We start from the raw sequence: 21,648 nt of genomic DNA, 5'->3' as shown, positions 1-21,648 counted from the left end.
CACTTCTACTCACTACATCTACACTCTCTCTCTCACACACACACACACACACACTCACTTCTACTCACTACATCTACATATACACTCTCTCTCTCTCACACACACACACACACACACACACACACACACACACACACACACACAGCTCTGACCGATGTGCAGGTTTGGTCAAGTGTGTTGTTGTAACATCTTTCCCAAAAACTGAGGGTTTTCGCCAGGAGGAAGAACCTTTTCCCGCCCTTTTTCACATTAGCAACGCAATCCAGCGCTGTATACTGGATAAGCTAACAGAAGCTAACATGTCTCGTGTGCTTTGACACAAAAATTTGAATGCACAGTTTTTGTATTTTTTTATTTAATTTTAATTAAGTATTTAAGTTTATTTTTTAAGTCTACGAATATTTGAAATTCGAATTTTTATTTGACAGCCCTAACAAACACCGCCCAGCACTACATGAAATAAACAGCAAAGCATGATGGGACAGGAGGGCAGGAGTGTCTTACCTCGAGGGGGAACTGGGGTGAATGGAATACTCTGGGACAACCGCATCAGGTTATTACGCTCCACCGCTACACACACACACACACACACACACACACACACACAGAGGGCTGATGTCAGAACACGTCACACACAGGTTCAAACCCAAACCACCACGTCTCAGCCAGTTAAATGACACGTTTAGAGGCTGTCATTACAGTGTTTGTGTTTAAGTGAGTGAGGCATTGTGGGTCGGGTTTAAATCAGGACACGTTTATGCTTTCAGGACACTGACAGAAACTGACCTGAATACTGATAACTCTCCATGGGCTTGAACGGAGACCCGATCGCTGCTCCAAACACACAGAGCAAAGAATGAGCATTACAGCACACACACACACACCATGACATCATCATGGTCCCGATCCTATCAGTCGCAGTTCTGGATCTGTGAGGGAAGCGCACCGGCTGCGTTCACATGCACAACCTTTGTTTTTTGTATCGGACAGAATTCCTTCCGATTGATGAAGACGAGCGTAGTGTTCACATCAACTCTAAACGTGATCGGGTTGATGTGTGTGTTTATATGTCACAAGATTCAAATCGGAATACATTTTTTGACATGCGCACACCAATATACAGTTTTCTGCTGTCTGCACATAATAACTATTCTCCTACATTAGTTCTTTATTTGTTTTAAACAGCAGACTTAATATTTATCCATTTCTGGTCATGATTAGGAGATGATGAGCGTATGAGCCGTTGTGCCGCCATTACTGCGTGCGTCGCTGCTCAGGAAGTAGCGGAAGTAGCGCGGTGGTCCCGTAGGCGGTTGTAGCAGATGTTAGCTGTACGAATTTACACATTTTTTAGTACGTATGCTGTCCAGTGATGCGGGGAAGAGCGTGTTGTGTGGTTGGCTGTTTTAACAACAGCACAAAACTACAGGCCTGGAATAAAACCGTTTGTGAAATTCACGAATCTTTGTTGCACATTGACTGCCCATGTTTAACTTACGGCCATACGGATTACACGAGTTCCTGGTGTTACATGACGATAGTTTTTCTCAAACGAAGCGGTTAAATGCTCACAAAGTGACTTTAAGAGCTGATCTAGAGTCTGGAGAGGAAGTTCATGCAGTCGTGTCCTCTTATAGGCAAATAAACAGCTCGAGCGTCACACATGCTTCAGCGCGCGTGTGTGTGTTAAATGAAACTGCGCGTCGACTGCATCATTCATTCACACAGAACATGTATGATTCATATTTAACCCCCCCAAAACAATGGTAGGGGAAACACTGAGTTATTAGCAACTTGTGAACATATTAGCAACACAGCTAGCAATGACAGCGTTCGATTTTATTGTTGTATTCAATTAATACACCTCTTAATTACATTACATTTGTCTGACACATTTTTACATTAATACATATGATGTCAATAAATTACCTTTATCGGTAAGTTTTGGCCACTGCCTGACATCATCTATCCAATGTTTCCTTTCACCAGACATTTTCTTTCATGAGCAGGATCCACTTTCATTGCAATGTTATTAGACGCACCGGCAAGTGCACTTCGCAGGCACGCAGTAATGGCGGCAGGCAAGATGGCGGCGCCCATAGAGTTCGCGGCGGATTTTTGTAGATTGATCACACAGTAAAAATGTCCAAAACCTTGTGTGTGTGTGAGAGTGTGAAGCGAGTGCTGGTGACGTCCTGCTCCACTTCACACACGCAGAGAAAGCAGAATTATAGGAGGATGACACACTCGTTTATACCACACTTTATTCATCAGGATAACCGCTCGTTCAGCGCGTCATACGCCTTTATGCTATTTCTACATCATTACGCTATTTCTACGTCATCACGCTATTTCTACGTCATGACGCTATTTCTACGTCATTACGCTATTTCTACATCATTACGCTATTTCTATGTCATCACGCTATTTCTACTTCATTACGCTATTTCTACATCATTACGCTATTTCTACTTCATTACGCTATTTCTACTTCATTACGCTATTTCTACTTCATTACGCTATTTTTACGTCATTACGCTATTTCTACGTCATTACGCTATTTCCACATCATTACGCTATTTCTACGTCATTGCGCTATTTCTACGTCATTACGCTATTTCCACGGCTTTACGATATTTCCACATCATTGCGCTATTTCCACGTCATTACGCTATTTCTACATCATTACGCTATTTCTACATCATTACGCTACTTCTACATCATTACGCTATTTCTACGTCATTACGCTATTTCTACGTCATTACGCTATTTCTACATCATTACGCTATTTCTACGTCATTACGCTATTTTCACGTCATTACGCTATTTCTACATCATTACGCTATTTCTATGTCATTACGCTATTTCTACATCATTACGCTATTTCTACATTACGCTATTTCTACATCATTACGCTATTTCTACATCATTACGCTATTTCTACATCATTACGCTATTTCTACATCACTACACTATTTCTACATCATTACGCTATTTCTACATCATTACGCTATTTCAACATCACTACGCTATTTCAACATCACTACGCTATTTCTACGTCATTACGCTATTTCTACATCATTACGCTATTTCTACTTCATTACGCTATTTCTACATCATTACGCTATTTCTACATCATTACACTATTTCTACATCATTACGCTATTTCTACATCATTGCGTTATTTCTACGTCATTACGCTATTTCTACGTCATTACGCTATTTCTACATCATTACACTATTTCTACGTCATTACGCTATTTCTACATCATTACGCTATTTCTACATCATTACGCTATTTCTACATCATTACACTATTTCTACGTCATTACACTATTTCTACGTCATTACGCTAGTTCTTCATTGCACAATTTCCACGTCATTACGCTATTTCTACATCATTACGCTATTTCTACATCATTACACGATTTCTACGTCATTACGCTATTTCTACGTCATTACGCTATTTCTACATCATTACGCTATTTCTACATCATTACACGATTTCTACGTCATTACGCTATTTCTACATCATTACGCTATTTCTACATCATTACACGATTTCTACGTCATTACGCTAGTTCTTCATTGCACAATTTCCACGTCATTACGCTATTTCTACATCATTACGCTATTTCTACATCATTACACGATTTCTACGTCATTACGCTATTTCTACATCATTACGCTATTTCCACGTCATTACGCTAGTTCTTCATTGCACAATTTCCACGTCATTACACATGTGCAATCCTTTCAGTTTCGGTTTTCAATCCGATCAAGTGTTTACATGTTCTCTCGATTGGATTAGAAAGGTAATAAACACTCCTTTCAATTCGATTGACATTTCATTCGAATCGATTAAGGTGTTTACATGAAGGCTTTTCAGTCAGTCCGATTACTAACGGATTATTTGGTTGCATGTAAACGTAGCCTGTGTGTGTGTGTGTGTGTGTGTGTGCAGTGCTGAGACGGACCAGCAGGGGTCAGACTTACAGTCCTTGCGTGCGGCCAGGTGTGAGTGACGGGCGGCGTACAGACCAGCTGCAGCTGAAACACACACACACACACACACACACACAGCGGTTAGGCATGTTCAGTCAGGATGTTTTCTGCATCAGCTGATCATTAGATGTGATGAAACACTCACTGTTTGAGATGTCGTCTCCTGGACTCCTGAACACAATGGGAAAAACCAAGGAAAACATTAATAACAAGAAGAGTAAATTGAGTTCTAGTAAGTGACCGCAACAATCATTTATAAAAATGCAATCACTGCATGAGTTAATTAGTTTCACACACGATGATGTCACGATGACAGTTACTCACAGTTTGCTGGATTGAGCTGGTTTACCCTGAGAATAAAAGACAAACAGCGTGTGAGTGTGTGTGTTTGTACATGTCAAGTCAAGTTTATTTCTAGAGCACATTTAAAACAACAGAAGTTGACCAAAGCCAGTGAAGGGAGGCCAGTATAGGAGAAATGTGATCACGCTTACGTAACCCTTTTAATAGTCTAGCTGCAGCATTCAGTACACTGTATAAAAGATTTATCAAAGTTGTAAATAAAGATAATTGAAGTATGTTTTACAATAAAATTCTATTTCAGTCTTTCTACTTCAAAATTTCTCATTTAATTTAATGTGTTACTTGCTGTTATTTATTTTTTACTTGTCATGTCAGAGACAAAAAGTGAATAATACAAAACAATAACAAATAGTTGTATGACATTTAAAGTGCTCTTATGTTATTTTAAAGGCTCCTAATGTTGTTTGGCGTCTCCTACAACAGGTTCACATTCATCCAAGATCAAAAACACATTAATGTCCTCATAATCTCCACTGCAGCTTCAGCTCTTTCTCAGTGTCTGAAACGCATTCATCAAGGATTCAGTCTCTCTAAGCCCCGCCTCTCTGAGAGCTGCTCTGCTGTGATTGGTCAGAAACGCTCATTATCATATCTGAATCTCAGCTCTTGATCACAGTGATACGAACAGTAACGATGGCGTGTGTTTTACCGTATCAATCTCAGAAAACCTTGTCTTCTCGACACGAACAACACGAACCAAACTCTTCCAGTCTCAGATACACTACAGTGTTTGAGGGCGGAGCTAAGAGACGCTGCTCAGCCAATCAACACCACAGGCTGGCATTATGCTAATTAGTCACAAACCTACGTGAGACTGAATCACCGTTACTACATAAAAGGTCCGAAAAAGCATAATAGAAAGAGAAATTAATAGAAGACATTAAGATAGTACATTTTTAAATATATCAGTTAAACATTTGGTTACTTTGAAATTAAATTTGAAATTGACTAGCAATTTCTGGATGTGAATGGTTTCCCTTAAAGATCGTGATTAAGTGTTTGACTGACCGACAGCAGATCCTCGTAGCGCGAGACGTCCTCCAGAGACACACGCGTCCTCTCCTGCTTACTGAGCGCTGAAACACACACACACACACACACGTAAGAGACCGGACGCACACTTAAAGGATTATTTCACTTCAGAATTAAAATTCCCTGATAATTTACTCTCCTCCACGTCCTCCAAGATGTTCATGTCTTTCTTTCTTAAGTGGAAAAGTAATGAAGGTTTTTGAGGAAAACAGTCCAGGATTTTCTCCATATAGTGACTTCAATGGAGTCCAAATGTGAGTTTCAGTGCAGCTTCAAAGTCTCGATCCAGCCGAGGAATAAGAGTCTGATCTAGACAAACCAGCGCACATTTAATAAAGAAATAAACTAGAGGTGGGCATAGATTAATTTTTTTAATCTAGATTAATCTCACTGTAATCTTGGAATTAATCTAGATTAAAATGGCTCATTTGAATTCTGCCGAAGGCATTCAGAATATGTGCGCTACCCAAATAATGACTAAGAGTAAGTCTTTGAGAGTAGTTCGCCTCGCGTAGGGATGTGAATTTCTGCCAAAAATGCCATTCGACAATAGAGGAGCAAAAGTCCAATATCGTTCGAAAAAAACCGCACACTCACAATGACAGAAAGGGAGGCCGATTTCATCTTTAGCGATTTGTCATCAAACAAACTGCTTATTAATTGAACAAGTAACATGTTTTCGTCGTTTTTTTTTAACATACTAAGCTAATATGTCATAATGATTTTACGTGAACCTGCCTTTACCGGCAATAGCCTCCTCCTTTTTAAACAAACTAGTTTTCAATCAATGTAAACTATTCGTGTGACTATGCCCCTGCGCAATACACACACATTACCGCGGGATGGCGGGTGTTCGTTTCATAAACTGCACACAATGGTAACGTTAGCTTATTTAACCTGTTAACCTTTGCCAGTGCGCCGACGCTCTGAAGCGTTTTTTTGTAGCCTATAAATTAATGTATATGTCCAAAAAACGAATAATCTCATACTTTTTAGTAGTGCTATTGTGGCGTAATAATCTGTTTGGTTGTAAAATGTATTACCTGAATGAAATGAAATCGAATGTATCGTCCTGTGGAATCATTCATTCACAGACAGTTTATGAAGATGTTCAACTAATAAAGATCTTCATCGCTGGCAAAAATATGATGCATTTGCAGATTTGCTTTCACTAGACTAAACTAGATCCACGGCCACTTCATCCAACGCTCTTGATGTTCTTAATCTTCCTGTTACGCCTCCGAGTCGAGTGTGATTGAACGCGCTTCAGTGATTCAGTGCGTGAGGAACTGAACAGATCATTCAGACTGATTCGCCAACCGATTTAGACAGATCTGCCAACGTGTTTGATGAAGTCTTTGAACAGAATCAACTCAAAAGAGTGATTCATTTGTAAATTGAGCATCGCTCATGCCCATAAAAAATACAGCGCGCTTGGAATAAACTCATTTAACAACATGTAATTGCACTAAAATAAAGTAACAAGAGGAACGTCGCCCAACGTAACAAGTAAAAGTATACACCTTGTGTCCCTGACAGGGAAATACTCTGCTGCGCAACTGTGACAGTAGGTGCGGCGTCAATTATGTTAAATATACTAGGCTACACATGGAATTGCGCGAAAATATGACAATATTCGAAAAAGCTATTTTATGATCCCAACCCAACTTTGAGAAAAGATTAACAGCGATATTTTTTTTATCGCCCGATAAGAGTCTCAGGTTAACGCCGATAACGGCCCACCACTAAAATTAACATTTATATACTTTATAATCACTAATGCTGGTCCTGCACGAGCTGTGATGCGACACACATTACGTGATCAGGGTGAAAGGTCAAGCTTGACGTAGGCGTAAGAACAGACCCAGTGTTATAAAGCTAACGTGTAAAGACTAAGTCAAACGCCCTTTACAAAGAAAAATAAATAAATAAAAGGTAAAACAATGATGTTGGACGATTTTGAAGTCGGAGGAGAAAATGAGACGGAGTTTGCGGTGCAGAGTGACGGCGCGTGTCTCCTGCTGGTGTGCGGTGTGTGTGTGTTGACAAGCATTTGTGGTTTTAAAGTATATAAATGTTTATTTCTTTATTAAATGTGCGCTGGTTTGTCTAGATCAGACTCTTATTCCTCGGCTGGATCGTGTCGAGACTTTGAAGCTGCACTGAAACTCACATTTGGACTCCATTGAAGTCACTATATGGAGAAAATCCTGGAGTGTTTCTCAAAAACCTTCATTTCTTTTCCACTGAAGACAGAAAGACATGAACATCTCGGATGACGTGGAGGAGAGTAAATTATCAGGGAATTTTAATTCTAAAATGAGTGTGTAAAGGAGTTCAGTGTGAGTTCTGTGCTCATGATGTCGTCAGAAGCTGAAACGGGTTCATGTTTACAGCGGTCACTGGTTGTGCAACTCACTGGACTCTGGATGCAAGGAGGAAGGGTTTCTGTCGAACTCTGTGAAACCGGCGTACGAGTTCACCATCCTCATGTGACCCTGCGACCCCGCCTGCGGGGACACACACAACATGCATCGGGATTGGGACACTCCTGAGGGAACCGTGGCATCTTTAGCATCTAAAACTACACTGACCACATCTCCAGCCTTTCTGGACGGACTCGACTGACGCCCGCTCACCGCACTCTCTTTAGGGAACGACCTCTGACCCTCATGCTCGTCCTTGTGACCTTTAGAGAAAGATGGCAGAATGAGTCCAACGGCATTTAAACACTTGATGGGTGGATTACAGTCACTGTTAAACGTTTCCCTCTGGTGACACGTCTCTAACCAATCCCCAAACAAGCACCAGCCCGGGTTAGTTGAGTCTACCGCAGTCACACACACACACACGACAGCACTTTATTCACTCCCGAGGGACGTTTAGTAAAAAGTGACCGGTTGAGATGAAACCACCCGAGGTCAGAGGTCACCCGTCTCACCCTCTAAAGGCCCCGATAAACTTCAGACTCACAATCTATTGTATAAAGTGTTGTTAAATAAACGTGACCAGATGATCAGATGCTTTATCAACTGCTGTTTTTCACCGTTGTCATTTTTGTTGTGTTTATTTTGTTATTGAGAAGAAAGAGCAGCACATATTTACATATTCATTTTAATGTGGAAGGCAAATTTATAAAGCAATGCGATACACGTTACTTAAAAAAATTATCTGATTACGTAATGAGCGTTACTTGTTATATTAAAAAAGTAATCGGATTACGTAGTAAACGTTACTTGTTACATAAACTGATTACGTAATGAGCGTTACTTGTTACATTAAAAAAGTAATTTGATTACGTAGTGAACATTACTTGTAATGTTTTACTTGTTACATTTAAAAAAAGTAGTCTGATTACATAATGCATGTTGCCTGTGACTACTTTATAGAAGAATCTGAAGCTATAATTCTAACTAAAAGCAACACTGACACTATTTTTCATGTTTAATACTATAAAAGTGTTGTATAAATAAACATGACCAGATGATCAGATGCTTTCTCAACTGCTGTTTTCTCACCACTGTCATTTCAGTTGTGTGTTTTTGTTATTCAGAGGAGGGCGCCACACATATTTACAGATTCATCTAAATGTGGAAGGCGTTGGGATGTTCGCTAACAGTATATCGTTGCTAAGGTATTTCAAACTTCTTTTTAACCCCAAGCAAAGAACTTCGGTGTGAGTATATCGGGGCCTTAACACACACAGGGGCATGCAGAGGGTCAAGGGTCAGGGTTAGGGTGGGGTAATGCATCATTTATCCCCGATTCCCAGTGGTGGACCGAAGCCAAACCTCCGGTTCTCTGGCCGAGTCTGTGTAGCGCACGTCTGCAGCGGCCGTCCTTCATGAAGCGCCGGGGCCGGAGCTCAGGGGCCCGAGGTAAACCCGGGAGCGGCGTGTTTCTGTCGGGCCGGTCAGCGGTGAGGTCTTGCTCTCTAACCTCATCATCATCCTCATCATCAGAGAAGGCATGATTCACGTACCCCTCACAATCGGGCGCACACATGACCAGCACTGGCAGGCCTTCATCAACACTCTCCTCATACTCACCCACGAAGGCCCCGAACTCCACGGCGCTGTGCGACGGCTCCGTCTGCGAGTGTCTGGAGTCTACGAGCTGTGACGGCGTGCTGACGAAGAACGTAGCCGATGCCGCTGGAGCGCTAACGAGGCTGCCATGACCCGTGTCTGAGCGAATGGAGCGTCTAAGCGAGTGAAAGCGCGTGAGCGACTGTGGGAAGGCGCAGCTCGAGGATCCCAACTCGACCGGGAACGGAGCGCGTCTATCCGGACTCAAAGGAAGCTCCGCCCCCTGAAACCCTTCGGCTCCGCCCCCAAACAGCGACTCTGCTATGCTAGCGGCGGGTGGCAGGAACCCCACACTGCAGCGCACCAGCGCGCTCGACTTCGAGTGTCCCGTCAGGTCGGGCACCAGGTTCTTGGAGACGCTGAGCTCACGCGTGATCTGGTTGTGCACTTTGCTAGCCTCAGACGCACGCTGGGCTGTTAGCGCCTTTAGCGTGTCCACCGTGAGCGCCGAGAGGTCCTGCAGGTGTCCGATCTGAGAATCCAGCGTGTGCAAAGAGCGCTTGATGAAGGTCACCTTGTTTCCAACCTCCTTCAACTGCACACACATCGTTTCCACCCTGAAACACACAGGCATATTTATGTTCATGTAGACTCTTCCAGCACCATAATTAGTTTAAAAGCCACTTAATATTCAGTAATATTATTGATCAGATGACGTGAACTAAATTGATGAATGACATATTGTCTTCTGTACAGATCTGCCAGACCTGTCGGACGTGAGTCTGATTCTCTCTTCACTCCCAGAGTGAAACTGATCGTCTTTCTCGTGGAAGTACGTCTCTACGCACTGCTCCTCGAAATCGTGCAGCTTCTTCTGGTCCTCCTCGGTCAGGAAGAGCTCTGCGGGCAAACAGGGCATCACGTTTAAAGCTTTTTTTTAAACGGCACAATAAAATGAGTACCATATGGCCGTATCAATTAAATCATTGCCTTTTTAAATTTAATATTAACATCAAGCTATATCGCGATTCCTGGTTTGTGAACCCCAAATTTCAGACATCCCCAAGAGATAATTAAGACTATTGTTATACCATTTAAGGTATTTAAGACTGATACAGAGGAATTTAAGAGTTTAACTCATTAGATAGTGTAACTGTCAGTGTAACTGTCAAGTGTAACCATGTAACTGTCCGTGTAGCAGTCAGTTTAACTGTAAATGTAGCAGCGTAACCGTCAGTGTAACCGTGTAACTGCAGGGATGCAAACACATGTATGGTCAAAATAGAGAGAGGTTATCGAAGCCCTCGCCCCGTGGCAAATATCCATAATTGTGAAGAATTTAATCCTTTGTAAGTTATCATTTTGCAGTGTAAGATTACTGTTAACACCTTTAAATGTTACATAAATGTATCAAAAATTTGCAAAGTAATTTTATAAAAACTAAACATGTTAATAAAAACAAATTACTATTAGTTCTCTTATAAAATTCAATCAGGCAATCATACATTTCACAATTTTATATTTATACTGTATATATTTATATAGCCTACACTACACAGAAATAATACAATTACACATACAATTAAATTATACTTATTTTAAATGTATTGTGCAGAATAGGTATAAAAAATATATAGGCTTTTAATAATCTTTCAGTGCGCAAAACCATGAACGCTTCAAAACAGAGCGCACAAAGCGCGTATGCAGAATGATGTGCTCAAAGCAACATGGAGTCACAGTGTACAGCGCTGCGCTGCACAAGTGCGCATTTAAAAGTTAACGGCACAAAGCGAAGAAATATCGAGCGCACAAATCCTAGTGTATATCTGTCCAACAGTTTACTGATCATTTGTTTCTTCACAGTTTTAAATTCCAGTTATTGTGCGTTTGATGCCGATTCATAGTGCTTGTGCTAACAGGCACGGTAGCGAGTCGTTTAAAAACAGCAACAAAAATAATATACAAATACACAAAATAAAGTAAATTTTATGCAAATCCACAGCCTTTTATCTACAGATCAAGCACTATAATGTGAATATATCATATTGGAGAGAGTTTTACCGTGCATCCTGCTGTAACCGGACGAGGCGCGTGCGCTGTTTGAATACTGAATGGAGAATGATTGACAGCCGCAGAGGAGGGAAAACAAGTTTCCGTAAACTTTAATTTAATGATGTAAATAGACTTCTGTCCCTCACATTAAGCTATGGAATGGCTTCAGATGACTTTGTGAAATTATAATAAGACCCTCTCAGTCTCAGACCCAAGTCATCCAAACTGACGTGAAAAAAGCGCGAGGCTCCGAAAAGCGCGCTGTTTGCATCCCTGAACTGTCAGTGTAACAGCGTAACCATCGATGTAACAGTGTAACTGTCAGTGTAACTCAGTCAGTGCTACTGTGTAACTGTCCGTGTAACAGCTAACACCTTCGGTGTAACCGTAACCGTCAGTGTAACTGTCAGTGTAACAGTCGATGTAACCATGTAACCGTCAGTGTAACCGTCAGTGTAACCGTCAGTGCAACCATATAACTCGTGCAACTGTCAGTGTAACAAGCGTAACTGAGGATGTAACCGTGTAAATGTCAGTGTAACAGCGTAACCGTCAGTGTAACAGTGTAACTGTCCGTGTAACAGCGTAACCGTCGGTGTAACAGTCAGTGTAACAGCGTAACCGTCAGTGTAACAGTGTAACCGTCAGTGTAACAGTGTAACAGTCAGTGTAACAGCGTAACCGTCAGTGTAACAGTGTAACCGTCAGTGTAACAGTGTAACCGTCAGTGTAACAGTGTAACAGTCTGTGTAACAGCATAACCGTCAGTGTAACAGTGTAACAGTCTGTGTAACAGTCTGTGTAACAGCGTAACAGTCTGTGTAACAGCGTAACCGTCAGTGTAACAGTCAGTGTAACAGCGTAACCGTCAGTGTAACAGTCAGTGTAACAGCGTAACCGTCAGTGTAACAGTGTAACCGTCAGTGTAACAGCGTAACCGTCAGTGTAACAGTGTAACCGTCAGTGTAACAGCGTAACCGTCAGTGTAACAGCGTAACCGTCAGTGTAACAGTCAGTGTAACAGCGTAACCGTCAGTGTAACAGTCAGTGTAACAGCGTAACCGTCAGAGTAACAGTCAGTGTAACAGTCAGTGTAACAGCGTAACCGTCAGTGTAACAGTGTAACCGTCAGTGTAACAGTGTAACAGTCTGTGTAACAGCGTAACCGTCAGTGTAAAAGTGTAACAGTCTGTGTAACAGCGTAACCGTCAGTGTAACAGTGTAACCGTCAGTGTAACAGTGTAACAGTCTGTGTAACAGCGTAACCGTCAGTGTAAAAGTGTAACAGTCCGTGTAACAGCGTAACCGTCAGTGTAACAGTGTAACCGTCAGTGTAACAGTGTAACCGTCAGTGTAACAGTGTAACCGTCAGTGTTACAGTGTAACTGTCCATGTAACAGCGTAACCGATGATGTAACCGTGTAACTGTCAGTGAAACAGTGTAACTTAGTTTTAGACACGTTACTTGGTCCGTAGGTCCTGCTGTCCTTCTTCCTCTTCCTGCAGATGGACGACAGCACCGACGCCATGTGGCTGAGCAGAATCAGCGGCGGCGGCAGAATGGGCTTGTCGTGATACGCCATGATGAAGTGGTAACGCTGGTACTTCCACACCAGGTTAGATATGGACTTCACCTGCAGGTACACGTTACTGCAGAGAAACGGCACGTCAGTTATCATGACGAACGGAGAACACACACACGGGCGGGCGTAGCGGCGGGTCACTCACTTGAAGAAGGCGATGAGCAGGTTCACCATCAGTATGTACTGGACAAACAGATAGACGGCCTGCAGCAGCGGCGTCAGCCACACTCCCGTGTCACACAGCTCCCTCGCGTGCTCCTCGCTCGAGTTCGCACACACTGCAAACACACACGTCACATGTAACTGAGGCTGATGACATCACTAGCATTACTATGTGCTAAATACAACTTTTAATTTTAGTAATGCATTAGTGAATATTGAAATCAACATCAACTAAGATGAATAAATTCTGTAGAAGTATTTTCATTGTTAGTTCATGAGAGTTAATTAATGTTAACAAATGAAACCTTATTGTAAAGTGTTTTCCGTTAATTTAATGATGTTTTAGCAGATCTTAGGGATCGGGTTAGTTCATTTTTCCCCCACGTTACAGTCATAAGAATTTGGAAAGGGTTTAAAAGTGTTTAATTTTAATGTTAGATAAATGGTGTGTTAACGCTAGTTTTGTTTTGTTCTGTATGCGAGTCCCCAGGGGTTTACCGTCAATCTCGTACGCATAAACTTCACCGTACATCATCCAGTAGGGCTGGAAAACCACATCTTTAGCCAAAGTCCATGAAGGCTCCTCATTTGGGTACAAAATGGCTTTACGAGGAACCCCGAAACTCAGCAGCACAACAGCCATGATGACCACGATATAGAACATGTTGGCCACCTGCGGAAAGAGCGAACAAACACGCCGATCGACAACACGTACGCAACACCGCATGAGTTCACCAGCAGTGATGGGGAAAGTTATTTTTAAAAGTAATGTTATGATACTGTTGTAATGCGTTACTTGTAACATCAAAAAAGTAATAAATTACGTAATGGGCGTTACTTGTAATGCGTTACTTGTAACATCAAAAAAGTAATCTGATTACGTAATGGCCGATACTTGTTACATTAAAAAAGTAATCTGATTACGTAATGGCCAATACTTGTTATATTAAAAAAGTTAATCTGATTACGTAATGGCCGTTACCAACACCCACAACACTCTTCACAAGCGCTCACCATCTTCCCGATCATCATGACGTACGGCCCCGCCTGCTGATTGACAGCCAGAATATCCAGCAGCCGCACGTACCAGAAGATAATGTTCAAGCAGTAAACGATCCGGCCCACGACGGACACGCTAGAATTGCCGAAGCGCAGACCGAAGCCCACGAAGAACATTAGGATGGCCAGGAAGTCAGAAATGTTGAAGTAGTCACTGAACCACACTTTAATCTTCTGACTGATTTTCCCTCCTTCAGACATGAACATCTAGAGAGGAAACACAAATACACACAATCATCAGAAGGAAGGGTTAACGCTTTGTTGGATTGTAACAAATGCTGCTCAAAAAAATTTAACATTTCTGATATGCCCCACTCAAACATCTGAACACACACACACACACCTCTCGTATCTTCTCCACCGCGAGCGTGAAGATGTACAGAATGACGATCCATTCCTGAGGAGACGGAAGCTCCTTCATTTTCACCAACACCACGAATGAATACAGCATCAGGAACCCGATATAAAAGAGCTGCAACACACAGAACCATTTTATACATGCATATGAAAACAGTGTTGAGCACGTAGAGTTGATCTTCCTCTCACAGACACACAGATCATGTTCAGTCTTCATGATTATTCCGTTTAGAGAGAGAAATATTATCACAATCCAGAATCACAGAATAAACACAGACTGCATCAGTCTCCTGGATTTAGATCAAACGTCTATGAAATCCATTTGATTTTGTCACCAAATGCCGTTCATTATTCTGTTCTGTGTTTTATGATTAATTACAAATGCGTCAACAAAAAAACGCTGATAATTAAATGAATTCAATAACTATTTTAAATTATAACCAAATGAAACAGTTCCTTTACTAGAGTGCATTGCATTGCTGTCATGTGTTCTAGTGAAGAAGTGAGTTTCTGTGTGTATTTGATTTAATGTACAGAGGTACTTTTGATTTATTAATCCAAAAACTCTGTGACATTTTGCTTTACACAGTAAATTCTATTTTTATGACTGGATTCCTAATTTTCTGCATCACAGAACTCTAGGTATCAGGTGTGTGTTTGATCCCATTGCGCAGTTGCTCGGAATTGTTTATAGCGGCCGAACGATCAAAGAGTCATGATGATTCATATCACACACACACACACACAACAATCATTTGCTTTTCAGAAAATCTTTAATTCACATTCACCTTAACACACTTTAGCTTATGAGAAACAACAGATGAATGATCAACCAGTGCTGCACACGCACACACACACACGGTTGAAATGTCACTAGTAAACCTTCCACTAGTTCTGAGATGTTTATCTGTGTAACACCGTTAGTTTATGCAGGGACGAGTGTCTCTGATACTATCACATGGGAACAACAATCCAGAACACTTATTAAAGAGTTGGAAATGAAGCGTACACACACACACACACACACACACACACACACACACACACAGAGAGAGAGAGTGTGAGAAAAGAGTCATACATACCGTGTTGAACCAGAACTTGACGATGGGCGCGTGGTAAAACGCGTGGAACTTGCGAGTGATGGGTAATCGGCGCGAGCGGACGTGGACCTCCGATTCACTTTTCATTTCTGCGTTCTCATTGATACGTACTTCTTTAAACACATCCTGACACACACACACACACACACACACACACACACACACAGCTGTCAAAACACTGCAACAAATGCAGATGTTCCTCCTCAGGGTTTCTGTCTTGTTTTCCATCACAAATACATACAAATTCTTAAATCAAGACACATCTACTGGAGAAACAAAATGACTGAAGATATTAAGTCTTGTTTACTGTAAAAAAGTGAGTTTGTGCTTAAAACAAGAACTAATATCTGACAGTGGGGTCAGAAAAATAAAATAAACTTAAAGGGAAAACAAGATTATTTTTCAGACTCCATTGGCAGATATTGGTTCTTGTTTTAAACACAAACTCACTTTTTTTCAGTAAACAAGACTTAATTTCTTCCGTCATTTTGTTTCTCAAGTAAATGTATCTTGATTAAGGAATGTTGTGTCACAAATAAGACAGAAACAGATCATTTGCAAGTACACTTGAAAACATTCACTTGTGTAAAGATTGACAGTTTTCTGAGGTTCAGTTTGCAGAACGACGGCCCAGGCACGTTCTCAGACTGGAGTGTTAAGATCTCCTCAGGTGTGTGTGTGTGTGTGTGTGTGTGGAGTGTGTTCTCGGGTGTGTGTGTGTGTGTTCTCGGGTGTGTGGAGTGTGTTCTCGGGAGTGTGTGTGGAGTGTGTTCTCGGGTGTGTGTGTGTGTTCTCGGGTGTGTGTGTGTGTGTGGAGTGTGTTCTCGGGTGTGTGTGTGGAGTGTGTTCTCGGGTGTGTGTGTGTGGAGTGTGTTCTCGGGTGTGTGTGTGGAGTGTGTTCTCGGGTGTGTGTGTGGAGTGTGTTCTCGGGTGTGTGTGTGGAGTGTGTTCTCGGGTTTGTGTGTGTGGAGTGTGTTCTCGGGTTTGTGTGTGGAGTGTCTTCTCGGGTGTGTGTGTGGAGTGTTCTCGGGTGTGTGTGTGGAGTGTGTTCTCGGGTGTGTGTGTGGAGTGTGTTCTCGGGTGTGTGTGTGTGGAGTGTGTTCTCGGGTGTGTGTGTGGAGTGTGTTCTCGGGTGTGTGTGTGGAGTGTGTTCTCGAGTGTGTGGAGTGTGTTCTCGGTTGTGTGTGTGGAGTGTGTTCTCGGGTGTGTGTGTGGAGTGTGTTCTCGAGTGTGTGGAGTGTGTTCTCGGGTGTGTGTGTGGAGTGTGTTCTCGGGTGTGTGTGGAGTGTGTTCTCGGGTGTGTGTGTGTGGAGTGTGTTCTCGGGTGCGTGTGTGTGTGTGGAGTGTGTTCTCGGGTGTGTGTGTGTGTGTGTGGAGTGTGTTCTCGGGTGTGTGTGTGGAGTGTGTTCTCGGGTGTGTGTGTGGAGTGTGTTCTCGGGTGTGTGTGTGGAGTGTGTTCTCGGTTGTGTGTGTGGAGTGTGTTCTCGGTTGTGTGTGTGGAGTGTGTTCTCGGGTGTGTGTGTGGAGTGTGTTCTCGAGTGTGTGGAGTGTGTTCTCGGGTGTGTGTGTGGAGTGTGTTCTCGGGTGTGTGTGGAGTGTGTTCTCGGGTGTGTGTGTGTGGAGTGTGTTCTCGGGTGTGTGGAGTGTGTTCTCGGGTGTGTGTGTGTGGAGTGTGTTCTCGGGTGTGTGTGTGTGGAGTGTGTTCTCGGGTGTGTGTGTGGAGTGTGTTCTCAGGTGTGTGTGTGTGGAGTGTGTTCTCGGGTGTGTGTGTGGAGTGTGTTCTCGGGTGTGTGTGTGGAGTGTGTTCTCGGGTGTGTGTGTGGAGTGTGTTCTCGGGTGTGTGTGTGGAGTGTGTTCTCGGGTGTGTGTGTGGAGTGTGTTCTCGGGTGTGTGTGGAGTGTGTTCTCGGGTGTGTGGAGTGTGTTCTCGGGTGTGTGTGGAGTGTGTTCTCGGGTGTGTGTGTGGAGTGTGTTCTCGGGTGTGTGTGTGTGGAGTGTGTTCTCGGGTGTGTGTGTGTGGAGTGTGTTCTCGGGTGTGTGTGTGGAGTGTGTTCTCGGGTGTGTGTGTGGAGTGTGTTCCCGGGTGTGTGTGTGGAGTGTGTTCTCGGGTGTGTGTGTGGAGTGTGTTCTCGGGTGTGTGTGTGGAGTGTGTTCTCGGGTGTGTGTGGAGTGTGTTCTCGGGTGTGTGTATGGAGTGTGTTCTCGGGTGTGTGTGTGTGGAGTGTGTTCTCGGGTGTGTGTGTGTGGAGTGTGTTCTCGGGTGTGTGTGTGGAGTGTGTTCTCGGGTGTGTGTGTGTGGAGTGTGTTCTCGGGTGTGTGTGTGTGGAGTGTGTTCTCGGGTGTCTGTGTGTGGAGTGTGTTATCGGGTGTGTGTGTGGAGTGTGTTCTCGGGTGTGTGTGTGGAGTGTGTTCTCGGGTGTGTGTGTGGAGTGTGTTCTCGGGTGTGTGGAGTGTGTTCTCGGGTGTGTGTTCTCGGGTGTGTGGAGTGTTCTCGGGTGTGTGTGTGGAGTGTGTTCTCGGGTGTGTGTGTGGAGTGTGTTCTCGGGTGTGTGGAGTGTGTTCTCGGGTGTGTGTTCTCGGGTGTGTGGAGTGTGTTCTCGGGTGTGTGTGTGGAGTGTGTTCTCGGGTGTGTGTGTGGAGTGTGTTCTCGGGTGTGTGGAGTGTGTTCTCGGGTGTGTGTTCTCGGGTGTGTGGAGTGTGTTCTCGGGTGTGTGTTCTCGGGTGTGTGTGTGGAGTGTGTTCTCGGGTGTGTGTGTGGAGTGTGTTCTCGGGTGTGTGGAGTGTGTTCTCGGGTGTGTGTTCTCGGGTGTGTGGAGTGTGTTCTCGGGTGTGTGTGTGGAGTGTGTTCTCGGGTGTGTGTGGAGTGTGTTCTCGAGTGTGTGGAGTGTGTTCTCGGGTGTGTGGAGTGTGTTCTCGGGTGTGTGTTCTCGGGTGTGTGTGGAGTGTGTTCTCGGGTGTGTGTGTGAAGTGTGTTCTCGGGTGTGTGTGTGTGTGGAGTGTGTTCTCGGGTCTGTGTGTGGAGTGTGTTCTCGGTTGTGTGTGTGTGTGGAGTGTGTTCTCGGGTGTGTGTGTGTGGAGTGTGTTCTCGGGTGTGTGTGTGTGTGGAGTGTGTTCTCGGGTGTGTGTGGAGTGTGTTCTCGGGTGTGTGGAGTGTGTTCTCGGTTGTGTGTGTGTGTGGAGTGTGTTCTCGGGTGTGTGTGTGGAGTGTGTTCTCGGGTGTGTGTGTGTGTGGAGTGTGTTCTCGGGTGTGTGTGGAGTGTGTTCTCGGGTGTGTGTGGAGTGTGTTCTCGGGTGTGTGGAGTGTGTTCTCGGGTGTGTGTGTGGAGTGTGTTCTCGGGTGTGTGTGTGGAGTGTGTTCTCGGGTGTGTGTGTGTGTGGAGTGTGTTCTCGGGTGTGTGTGTGTGGAGTGTGTTCTCGGGTGTGTGTGGAGTGTGTTCTCGGGTGTGTGTGTGTGTGGAGTGTGTTCTCAGGTGTGTGTGTGTGTGGAGTGTGTTCTCGGGTGTGTGTGGAGTGTGTTCTCGGGTGTGTGTGTGTGTGGAGTGTGTTCTCGGGTGTGTGTGTGTGTGTGGAGTGTGTTCTCGGGTGTGTGTGGAGTGTGTTCTCGGGTGTGTGGAGTGTGTTCTCGGGTGTGTGGAGTGTGTTCTCGGGTGTGTGTGTGGAGTGTGTTCTCGGGTGTGTGTGTGTGTGGAGTGTGTTCTCGGGTGTGTGTGTGGAGTGTGTTCTCGGTTGTGTGTGTGTGTGGAGTGTGTTCTCGGGTGTGTGTGTGTGTGGAGTGTGTTCTCGGGTGTGTGTGGAGTGTGTTCTCGTGTGTGTGGAGTGTGTTCTCGGGTGTGTGTGGAGTGTGTTCTCGGGTGTGTGTGTGGAGTGTGTTCTCGGGTGTGTGTGGAGTGTGTTCTCGGGTGTGTGTGGAGTGTGTTCTCGGGTGTGTGTGGAGTGTGTTCTCGGGTGTGTGTGGAGTGTGTTCTCGGGTGTGTGTGTGGAGTGTGTTCTCGGGTGTGTGTGTGGAGTGTGTTCTCGGGTGTGTGTGTGGAGTGTGTTCTCGGGTGTGTGTGTGTGGACTGTGTTCTCGGGTGTGTGTGTGTGGAGTGTGTTCTCGTGTGTGTGGAGTGTGTTCTCGGGTGTGTGTGTGGAGTGTGTTCTCGGGTGTGTGTGTGTGGAGTGTGTTCTCGGGTGTGTGTGTGTGGAGTGTGTTCTCGGGTGTGTGTGTGTGGAGTGTGTTCTCGGGTGTGTGTGTGTGGAGTGTGTTCTCGGGTGTGTGTGTGGAGTGTGTTCTCGGGTGTGTGTGTGGAGTGTGTTCTCGGGTGTGTGTGTGGAGTGTGTTCTCGGGTGTGTTTGTGGAGTGTGTTCTCGGGTGTGTGTGTGTGGAGTGTGTTCTCGGGTGTGTGTGTGTGGAGTGTGTTCTCGGGTGTGTGTGTGTGGAGTGTGTTCTCGGGTGTGTGTGTGTGGAGTGTGTTCTCGGGTGTGTGTGTGTGGAGTGTGTTCTCGGGTGTGTGTGTGTGGAGTGTGTTCTCGGGTGTGTGTGTGGAGTGTGTTCTCGGGTGTGTGTGTGGAGTGTGTTCTCGGGTGTGTGTGTGGAGTGTGTTCTCGGGTGTGTGGAGTGTGTTCTCGGGTGTGTGTTCTCGGGTGTGTGTGGAGTGTGTTCTCGGGTGTGTGTGGAGTGTGTTCTCGGGTGTGTGTGTGGAGTGTGTTCTCGGGTGTGTGTGTGTGTGGAGTGTGTTCTCGGGTGTGTGTGGAGTGTGTTCTCGGGTGTGTGTGGAGTGTGTTCTCGGGTGTGTGGAGTGTGTTCTCGGGTGTGTGTGGAGTGTGTTCTCGGGTGTGTGGAGTGTGTTCTCGGGTGTGTGTGTGGAGTGTGTTCTCGGTTGTGTGTGTGTGTGGAGTGTGTTCTCGGGTGTGTGTGTGGAGTGTGTTCTCGGGTGTGTGTGTGTGTGGAGTGTGTTCTCGGGTGTGTGTGTGGAGTGTGTTCTCGGGTGTGTGTGGAGTGTGTTCTCGGGTCTGTGTGGAGTGTGTTCTCGGGTGTGTGTGTGGAGTGTGTTCTCGGGTGTGTGTGTGGAGTGTGTTCTCGGGTGTGTGTGTGGAGTGTGTTCTCGGGTGTGTTGAGTGTGTTCTCGGGTGTGTGTGGAGTGTGTTCTCGGGTGTGTGTGGAGTGTGTTCTCGGGTGTGTGTGTGGAGTGTGTTCTCGGGTGTGTGTGGAGTGTGTTCTCGGGTGTGTGTGTGGAGTGTGTTCTCGGGTGTGTGTGGAGTGTGTTCTCGGGTGTGTGTGTGGAGTGTGTTCTCGGGTGTGTGTGTGTGTGGAGTGTGTTCTCGGGTGTGTGTGTGTGTGGAGTGTGTTCTCGGGTGTGTGTGTGTGGAGTGTGTTCTCGGGTGTGTGTGTGTGCAGTGTGTTCTCGGGTGTGTGTGTGTGTGGAGTGTGTTCTCGGGTGTGTGTGTGTGTGGAGTGTGTTCTCGGGTGTGTGTGTGTGTGGAGTGTGTTCTCGGGTGTGTGTGGAGTGTGTTCTCGGGTGTGTGTGTGGAGTGTGTTCTCGGGTGTGTGTGTGTGTGTGTGGAGTGTGTTCTCGGGTGTGTGTGTGTGTGGAGTGTGTTCTCGGGTGTGTGTGTGTGTGGAGTGTGTTCTCGGGTGTGTGTGGAGTGTGTTCTCGGGTGTGTGTGTGGAGTGTGTTCTCGGGTGTGTGTGTGTGTGTGTGTGTGGAGTGTGTTCTCGGGTGTGTGTGTGTGTGGAGTGTGTTCTCGGGTGTGTGTGTGTGTGTGTGGAGTGTGTTCTCGGGTGTGTGTGTGTGTGGAGTGTGTTCTCGGGTGTGTGTGTGTGTGTGTGTGTGTGTGTGTGTGTGGAGTGTGTTCTCGGGTGTGTGTGTGTGTGTGTGGAGTGTGTTCTCGGGTGTGTGTGGAGTGTGTTCTCGGGTGTGTGTGTGGA

General features: G+C 44.9%; 1 protein-coding gene across 3 annotated transcripts in view; it reads right to left on the bottom strand.

Annotated features, from left to right (window-relative positions):
- The window catches only part of trpm7 (transient receptor potential cation channel, subfamily M, member 7), a 41,696-nt gene that overhangs the window by 6,461 nt on the left and 13,587 nt on the right, over window positions 1-21,648 (bottom strand). The window contains exons 15-30 of one of the 3 annotated variants that reach the window (XM_077241914.1): window positions 15,724-15,867; window positions 14,628-14,756; window positions 14,240-14,491; window positions 13,724-13,898; window positions 13,209-13,341; window positions 12,946-13,130; window positions 10,196-10,328; window positions 9,192-10,045; window positions 7,995-8,089; window positions 7,820-7,910; window positions 5,377-5,444; window positions 4,330-4,355; window positions 4,151-4,176; window positions 3,997-4,050; window positions 787-831; window positions 505-570 (exon numbers count right to left, since the gene is read on the bottom strand). In XM_077241914.1, the coding sequence (XP_077098029.1) occupies window positions 505-570; window positions 787-831; window positions 3,997-4,050; window positions 4,151-4,176; window positions 4,330-4,355; window positions 5,377-5,444; window positions 7,820-7,910; window positions 7,995-8,089; window positions 9,192-10,045; window positions 10,196-10,328; window positions 12,946-13,130; window positions 13,209-13,341; window positions 13,724-13,898; window positions 14,240-14,491; window positions 14,628-14,756; window positions 15,724-15,867 (2,476 nt within the window). The remainder of the gene's footprint in view (window positions 1-504; window positions 571-786; window positions 832-3,996; window positions 4,051-4,150; window positions 4,177-4,329; window positions 4,356-5,376; window positions 5,445-7,819; window positions 7,911-7,994; window positions 8,090-9,191; window positions 10,046-10,195; window positions 10,329-12,945; window positions 13,131-13,208; window positions 13,342-13,723; window positions 13,899-14,239; window positions 14,492-14,627; window positions 14,757-15,723; window positions 15,868-21,648) is intronic. The other 2 variants (XM_077241915.1, XM_077241916.1) reach the window with 2 other exon arrangements.

Source organism: Siphateles boraxobius, unplaced genomic scaffold (assembly GCF_051911475.1).
Source record: "Siphateles boraxobius isolate OS27281-9 unplaced genomic scaffold, OSU_SipBor_1 247, whole genome shotgun sequence".
Lineage (NCBI taxonomy): Eukaryota > Metazoa > Chordata > Actinopteri > Cypriniformes > Leuciscidae > Siphateles > Siphateles boraxobius.
Note: the sequence above shows the minus strand (reverse complement) of the source record. Positions and strands in the feature narration are given on the sequence as shown.